This window comes from Rhamphochromis longiceps, linkage group LG19, assembly GCF_057381845.1.
Source record: "Rhamphochromis longiceps isolate RC_006_pf linkage group LG19, R_longiceps_female_GT1.1, whole genome shotgun sequence".
NCBI lineage: Eukaryota > Metazoa > Chordata > Actinopteri > Cichliformes > Cichlidae > Rhamphochromis > Rhamphochromis longiceps.
Window position 1 is genome coordinate 34,227,495 of NC_140575.1, and position 8,220 is coordinate 34,235,714.

Sequence of the window (8,220 nt, forward strand, 5' to 3'; positions counted from 1 at the left end):
TTTTCCGGCTCTTTTTAGAGAACCGGCTCTTTCGGCTCGGCTCACTAAAAACAGCCGGCTCTTTCGGCTCCAAACCGACTCTTCAGGTTGTTTTGTTGCTGTAATTAATTTATTATTAACAACAATATACAATTATGCACAAAAGGAATTACTAATGTAAAAAGAAACTTGATTATATTAATATATGCTTATGAATAAATATATACGGTGGCCCCTAGTGACAAAACACGTACAAACTCCAAAGCATGTACAAACTCCAAAACACATTTCTAGCGTTAACTGAACTTCCAAAACAGAGCTACCTAGATCACTTAAATTACACAATTGAAAGCATATGTGTATTGTTTGTGTATTTATACACAAGCACTCATATATATTCAAATAATTAAAAAAAAAAGTTCATTTACCTGTTAATACCACACACCAAATCCGGTCGCTGGTACTTCCTGGCTTGTGTAGCCACTAGGTAACAAAACACTGCCCCTAGCATCCTGGAGCACTTCTGTTGTGTTTTGTACGTTTTGGAGTTTGTACGTGCTTCGGAGTTTTTACATGTTTTGGAGTTCGTACGTATTTTGGAGTTTGTACGTGCTTTGTCTCTAGGGGCCACCGTAAATATACTTTCATTAATTCACATAAAATGTAATAAATAAATCATATAATACAAAAATCAACTATTCACATTTCAACTTTTAACTATTTAAATTTTCAGCTTTTTCCTTTTCAACTAATTTAAAGTAAAACAACACAAAACACTGCAAACCACAACACAATTAAATATAAATTAAAATATGAAAACAAAAAGAAGATGCATATTCTCTGTCATATGGGCCTGCATGAATACACTTTCTGAATCCTTTATCATCTGCAACTGAAAATAGTTGTGGATGATTACTATACCTTTCTAATGTGACGTTGTTGTCCCTGGCTCTCTTTCTCTCTCTCTCCCTCCCGCTCTGTTCCTGTGCTACTGAGTGTAACTACTGCCCCTCCCCCCTCTGCCCAGCGCAAAGCACAAGGCTCACGTGTGGAGTGAAGCGGAAAAAAAGTGCGAGAGAGGGTGAGAGAAAGACAAAAAACTCCACGGCTCCCAATAAGGAGCTGGCTCGCGTTGTTCACTTCAAAGAGACGACTGTAAGAGCTGTTTCGTTCGCGACCGATACATCACTAGCCTGCAGGTCAGAGGAAGCTGTGGTCTCTCCTTCCTCTTTCACCCTCCTCTTCCTCACTGATGGACTACAAACACTGACTTTAATAAAAGCTGACACTCCTCCCTGTGTTACCATGGTGACACAGTGAATGTGTTTTAATGAGCTGACGTCAGATATTCAGATGTTTCCTCTCTCTAACACACTCAGCGTCTTCCTGTTTCCTGTCTTTGTGAGCTGAACTCCAAGTTCTTCCTCTGTGGTTCTCCAGCTCTGACCAGGCTTCAGGTCACCTGTGATGACGGCAATGGGCAGATCAAACTGACCACAACACACATAATCATCATCATCATCATCATCATCATCAAGTGATTACAGCACCAGTACCAACAGGGGGTTTCAGGTTGGTTTGTGTGAATATTAAAGACAGTCTGAGTGAATCTCCGTACGTGTGAACATCGTTACTGTAGCTCAGTTATGTCTTCGATTAGAGACAAACTGGTTTTTAGTGAAATTAAAACTGAGTTTAGAACAGAAATAATCAATTAGACCAGCTACAGAACCACAATGACATAGAAAGAACATCACGACGTCACATATGTGACTGAGCACTGAGACGTAGAACAAAATGCCCAGAAGAGATTAATTTATTTATTCCATCGTTCACATTTTACTAATGTCTCAGCTGCACATATCAAACCAAAGGTGCAGGCATATGGCCCTGCACTGCAAATCGTCACCTGTGGGCCACAAACAGTTTGGGTCTGAGAATCAGCGCCGTGTGTGACCTGTAACCAGGGTTTGTAAAGGGAAGTGGCTCAAACAAACAAAGGAAACAACAAAGAGGTAAGTCCGCCCTTCGTCCTTCACAGCTGGACGGACTCACCAAGACAAAATGATGTTTGAATCAAAAGAACAAAAAAGGACAACAGAGGGAAGATTATCAGTGAAAACCTTACACCATAAAAACATTTCATTAAACTGTTTAAATTAATCATCGTCACAGGAGAGCGCTGACCTCAAGCACCCACAACCTTTCCACAGTTCCTCCTCCAGGTGGCGCTGGTTACACATACAAACAACGTTACATTCATTATATTCACTTGGACGCCTCCATCATGTTTAGTTCGGATATCTGTTTTTCTTTAGGAAACATTTTTCCTCCATATTACCTGAGCAGTCACATGACAGCAGGTGAGAACTCTGCAGATCCTGGACAGGAAGTAAAGACCATCTGTGGACTGGGGAGGGCTCTGAGGGTACACCTGTGATGATCTTAGACTGCTGTGACCACAGCACATGGCAGACGGTTACTTCCTGTTAAAAGAGAGTTCTTCCTGTCCACCATTGCCAGGTGCTGTCTGACTGTCAGGGTTTCCTCTCTGATACTGCAGGGGCTTTCCTCACAGTATCATTGAATTGACTGTTGTTGTGAGTTTGCAGCGTATAAATAAAGCTGAATTAAACTTTATGAAAACGACGTTAGAGCGACAAACAGAACCTGTCTGACGTGAGCGGTGGGCGAGAGAGCTTCACACAGACGGAGAGAGAGGGAGTGTTTCCTTCCAGATGACTTCACCTTAAAAACATGAGTGAGAGACACGACTCCCTCCCTCCCTTTCTCTCTGTCTCCAAACACAAACAGCCCTTCTTGCCCTGTTGTCACGGCAACAGCCCTCTCCGCTGTGGGCGTGGCAGACCCCAAGGCTGCAGAGTTAACCCTTCAGCTCCACGAACGTGTTGCTCAGGTCAGTTTCTGAATGATTGAATGCTTTCTGACAGGAGCAGACACCTGACAACACCTGACAAGAAGTGACACACTAACGTGAACCTTCCACATTAAAAGCCCGTCTCTGTGTGAAGGTTTCCTGAGTCTGTGTCAGGCTGTGGCAGTGAAGCAGTTAAAGGTGTGGACGCTTCCACTGTTGGAAAGTTAGACGGAAAGTTTTCCTCAGAGACAGCCAATCAGAGCCCAGGACACACACACACACTGAGAGCAAGCATTCAGGAAGCAGCTCCGCACTTTTCCTGCAGCAGGGACATTTCGGACATTTTGGAGTTTCTGCTTTGACGCTGCCATCATGGTAACCACGGAAACCCACCAGTGCCAGGACCTGCTGGTCCCCTCTCAGGACCAGGACCAGGTAGACCCCGAGAACCAGCAGGAGGACCCGGCCTCGCCCTCTTCTCTCATGGCGGGACTGGACCCGGAGAAGATGAGTCAGGGTCCCGTCAACGCCATCACAGTCCTCACGCTGCTGGATAAGCTGGTCAACATGCTGGATGCCGTGCAGGAGAACCAGCACAAGATGGAGGTGAGGTTGCAGGGCCACACCTGGGGGCTCCAGCTCTGACACAGGGTCCTGAAGCTCTCACCAAACTCCAGACAAAAAACTGCAGATTTAAGTCAGTGTTCAACATTAGTCCAGTTTATCCTGGAATAGAAACAGGAAGGCTTGCTGGTGTTTCCAGGATCAAAGACAGCTATGTTCAGTCATAGTCCAGACCAAACTCCAGTCAAAAACTCCAAATTTCCTTTTAAAACCCTTATTCTCCTTTCTCTGTGACCGCTCGCTTTCTGGCTCTCACACCAACGTGAGGCAGCTGCCACATGTTGAGCTCTGGTGTAATTGTGGATTCCTGTCATGTTTGTCACTGACAGACGTTTACTGCAGACTGCAGATTAGGTCGCAGGCTCGCACTACAGCCTGGGTTTGTTTTTCCGGATCAGTAACAATGCTTGGGACATGTTTCCTGATTTTCAGTCACTTTATTTATCCCTACAGGGGGATTCAGAGTGCAGAGAGCGGCATATACAGGGAAACAGAAAAGAACAAGGATGAAATAAAAAAGTTCAAATCAGTGCTAAGCAGCCGGTAATATACAGCAAATAAAGCACACCATGTGTATGGTGCATAATGTCCAGAATTCAAATGTCTAATCTCTGGGATCCTCTCAGATTTTGTTACCGATGAACTATTGAACCAAGGTTATTGGCTGGTTGTGTCTCAGGTGCACCAGGTGGAGATGGAGGGCGTCGTCAAGGGAATCCAGGCTGACATGACCAAACTGTCCAAAAGTCAAAGTTTCACGTCGAACACAGTCAGCAAACTGCTGGACAAAAGCCGCAAGCTGTCCGTCACTATGAAAGAGGTCAGTGAACCCAGCACAGGTATGCGGGACACGTGTCAGTACACAGCACTGATTTACAGCACACCTGTCCCTAACCCTCTCACTTGTGCATTGATGCAGATTCGTGATAAGATGGAGCGTCAGGGCATGCAGGTGAAGAAGCTGGAGGCCAACCACGCCCACTTGATCAACAGGAACAACTTCAAAGTCCTCATCTTCCAGGTTAGTGATACCCCTGTACAGGTGGGTCAAAGGTCAGAGGTCAGGCACTCCATCAGCTGCTCTGAGCCTCTTCGGGAATATCCAGGATTTCCTGTTTTCTGCTGTGCTTTTTTGCATGAATGCAGGTGAGTTCAACCTGCTACAAAGATCCTCCCACCCCAACGTCATTTGTGAGTCACACCTGGACCAGAAGCTCTGAGGCATGCTGGGAGTTGTAGTTATGAACAAAGGAGGTCTGTTAGGGTCCAGCTGGCTCTCAGCCGGTCGCCTTATTTGGCCACCAGCTGCTACGGGAACTGAACTGGAAAAATGGACAGTGATCATGTGATCTGGTTATCATAGTGACAGTCAGCAGAGTCATGAGGTCAGTTTTTATTTCCATAGCTTGTCCTCGGGGCTGATATCAGCTGACGCGGTGTGCAGTAAAGCTGTAGTACTGCAGTATCAGTGTGTACCTATGAGGTGTGAGGAGGACTCAGCTGTAGTCAATACTACAGTTAGTACTACAGTCAGTATACTTAAAGTCAGCACTGTCTTCTCTCACTGACAGTAAACACTCCCATCCTCCCTAAATACCCAGCATTCCTCATGAGTTTTAACATGTGTGTGTGAGTCAGAGTGTGTTACTGTGTGTGGTTCTTCTGTAAGCCCTCCCCTGTTGTGTTTATGTGGACAGCACTGCGCACACTCATTACTGGGGTTCTTCAGGTTCTTGTTGGTTCTGGTTCTGGTCTCTGTGGTTCCACTAGAGGTGAAACAAAAAAAAAAGAGTTCTCCTCACTGGGCACAGTTGCTTTTTTCCTGGTTTATCAAAACCTCGAAGTTCTCCTTTTGTTCCACCAAGATCCCCCTGGAGTCAGAGGAGAGGTCTCTGGTTCCTCCACAGATCACCGGACAGCCTCCTCATGCTCTCCTGTGTTCCACTTTAGGAGGAGAACGAGATCCCCTCCAGTGTTTTTGTGAAGGATCCTCCTCCATACCCTCGGGATGAGATTTTGGAGGAAGGTGAGGAAGTGGAGCCGGGCAGCTTGGATGGCAACCGTTCCCAGGAGGGCGGGCTCCAGACTATCGACCTATCATCTGATGAGGACGTTGGGCTGGAGGCAGAGGTAGAAGACGAGGAGGCATGGCCTCAAGATTTGGAGAACATGGAGAAGTCCAGAGCTGAGAAACTGAAACGATCCAGCCTGAAGAAGGTGAGAAATAAAGACAGTGAGACAGGTGAGAGTAGTCACACAGACAGGTAATCATGTCCTTGTCTACAGGTGGACAGTCTAAAGAAGGCGTTCTCCAGGCAGAACATCGAGAAGAAGATGACAAGGATCGGAACGAAGATCGTTTCTGCCGAACAAAGAGAGAAGATCAAGCAAAAGACTGCCAGCCTGAAGGTTTCACCTTTGAGCTTCCACATGAGGAAGGTACAGAGTTATTCCTCTTACTATTTTCCAGAGACGCCACCAATGTACCCATTAGGTCCCAGTATGTTCCCCTCACAACGTTACCCTAAAGTTACCCTAAAGTTACCCAGTCCACATGGAATGTTCCACCAAAGTCTTCTGAACAATGTCCGAGTGTTCCACTGAGGTTCCCCTTGGGTTTCTCTGGATTTCAAATCTTTGATTTTGTGTTTACAGCCTCGCAGCAACTCTGAATCTCAGCTTCCAGAGGCCTCTGCTCCAACTGGGGAGACACTTACTACTGAGGCTAACATCCAGCTCTCCCCACTGGGCAGCACTGAGCAGGAGGTCTCCTTCACAGAAGTTCATGCCCAGCTGGCCCCAACCGAGCAGCAGCAGGAGGAGGAAGTGAAAGAGGAGGAGAAGGAAGAGGAGACAGAGGTGGTGAAAGAGCAGCAGACGTCAGTTGTGGTGGAGGCTGATGTGTCGGTGGTTTCGGAGGGAGTTGGAGAGGAGTATGCTCTATCCTCCACCCTCCCTAAGGAGGAGAAAGGAGAGGAGGAGAAGGTGGATGAATCCTAAACACTCCTCTGGTAATGGAGTTTCATTAGTGACAAAACAAACCTGAGCTACGATCAATCAGAAAGTCCTCATCTTCTTAAATTAACATTTCAGTGTGCCTGGGTTCTTTTTTTTACTTTCCTTCCACAGAGGTTCTTCCTAGGTTCTCCTTCAATTCCCCAGTTAATTCCTTAAAGATTCCCAAAGGTCATTGTAAGAACCCCAGGCATCCTTCCAAAGTTCACTCAATAAACGGCTTGCTGAAGTTCCTCTACGAGCCCTCCGGGGCATCTCCATGTTCCTGGTCTTTATGCCAAGCTAGTCTTAGTAGCTGTTTGCTGTAGTTTCATATTTACAGACCCAAAAATGTTGAAATGTTCCTTTAAAGTTCGGAGCTCAGGTTTGTTTTATATATATTTCTGAGTATTGATAAACCCCCACAAACAGTCCAGTGTTACATGTGATCCTGTAAACCACGTATATGTTACACTCCTTAGTGTTTTAGGTTGAAGTATGCATGACGTCAAGAACTTTAGTTCCTCCACTGATCTGAAACCTAAAGCTAGAACCTGGAGATATGGGGTTTCTACAGGAATGGGATGATTTTTATGTTCCTTCTTTTATTGCTGATATGCGTTCTTTTTAAGCAGCTGACTGATGTAACTGTGATGATCGGCCTGATCCGAAACATAAAACATTCACCCAGTTGAACCCAGTGATGTTCTAAACCCTCACCTGTCAATCATCCAGATCTCAGGGAACACAAGGTTAACATGGTGCTAAACAGACCCCTAGAAGGTTTACAAAATGTTCTACAAGCATTCACCTAATTTGATCCTTCAGGTTATTAGAACATTATACCAGTGTTCCACTAAGGTTCCCAGGAGATCCCTAGATATTGTTAACCTGGTAGTACCCTAATGACCCCTTGAGGATCCCCAAAGCATTCTGTCAAGGTTCTACTGACATTCCCAGCATGATCTCCAGGGTTTCTGTAGTATTCTGGTAACAATCCCAATTCTAACCACGTGTTGTCTAAAATGTTCCTCTGGTGTTTATGTTGAGTTTTTATTTGGTTAAACTGGTTGGTTTTGATTCTCTTAGACTCTTTTTGTCCCAAAAGATTCAGTCTGGTTCTCCAGAAAATTCTCATCTTTGACTGCTCTGATGTTCCACTAAGTTTTTTTAAAGGTTTCCAAAGATCAACTGTTGGTTACACTGAAGCTTTTCTACAAGATTTTTACATTTGGAACTTGCTTCACTTGAAGTTAAACATTCCCCAGTGTCTTCTTAAGCTCTCCCAAAGATATTCCAAATATTTCCTGAAAGGTTGCCCTGACATGACTCTACATTCCACTGATATGTTCTCCTAATGTTCCCCTGTTGTTTTCTTTACATTCTGCTGAGGTTCTCCTGATGTTCCTGCCTGTTCCAGTTGCTGTGTTGATTTACTAAACATGAATTTTTATCTAATGTTTTCTTATTCGATCAATATCTTTTGTCCTCTCTGAGGGACTCAGCTTTTCAATAACCTGCCATTTCCTGCTTATTAACCATACAGAAGTATTTGTGACCAGGGTGTTAACCTCCTCAGCAGACCTAATCAGACTTATTGATCAGTTTGTTGCTTTCAGGTGTAGCATTTCTGTTTTGCTTGTTTTTATTTTACCACAAACTTTGTGCTGCCAAAGAACTGATTTCCTTTTTCAATTAATTATCTAATCCTCCATATAATCAATAAAACCTGTGAAACCACACAA

At 44.8% G+C, this 8,220-nt stretch overlaps 1 protein-coding gene across 1 annotated transcript; it reads left to right on the top strand.

Moving 5' to 3' along the window:
* Nucleotides 1-2,087: 2,087 nt before the first annotated feature.
* cavin2b (caveolae associated protein 2b) lies at nucleotides 2,088-8,220 on the top strand. Its single transcript, XM_085392526.1, has 6 exons — nucleotides 2,088-3,463; nucleotides 4,161-4,301; nucleotides 4,401-4,502; nucleotides 5,432-5,698; nucleotides 5,768-5,920; nucleotides 6,137-8,220. Exons 1-6 carry the CDS (start codon nucleotides 3,230-3,232, stop codon nucleotides 6,479-6,481), a joined length of 1,242 nt encoding a protein of 413 aa, XP_085248652.1. The 5' UTR covers nucleotides 2,088-3,229; the 3' UTR covers nucleotides 6,482-8,220.

Bases quoted from the DNA above. Each gene is read 5' to 3' on its own strand.
- cavin2b (XM_085392526.1), top strand. From the start codon at position 3,230: ATGGTAACCACGGAAACCCACCAGTGCCAGGACCTGCTGGTCCCCTCT. The intron at 4,503-5,431 runs GTTAGTGATACC...GTTCCACTTTAG, and splicing joins TCAAAGTCCTCATCTTCCAG to GAGGAGAACGAGATCCCCTC. The intron at 5,699-5,767 runs GTGAGAAATAAA...CCTTGTCTACAG, and splicing joins AACGATCCAGCCTGAAGAAG to GTGGACAGTCTAAAGAAGGC.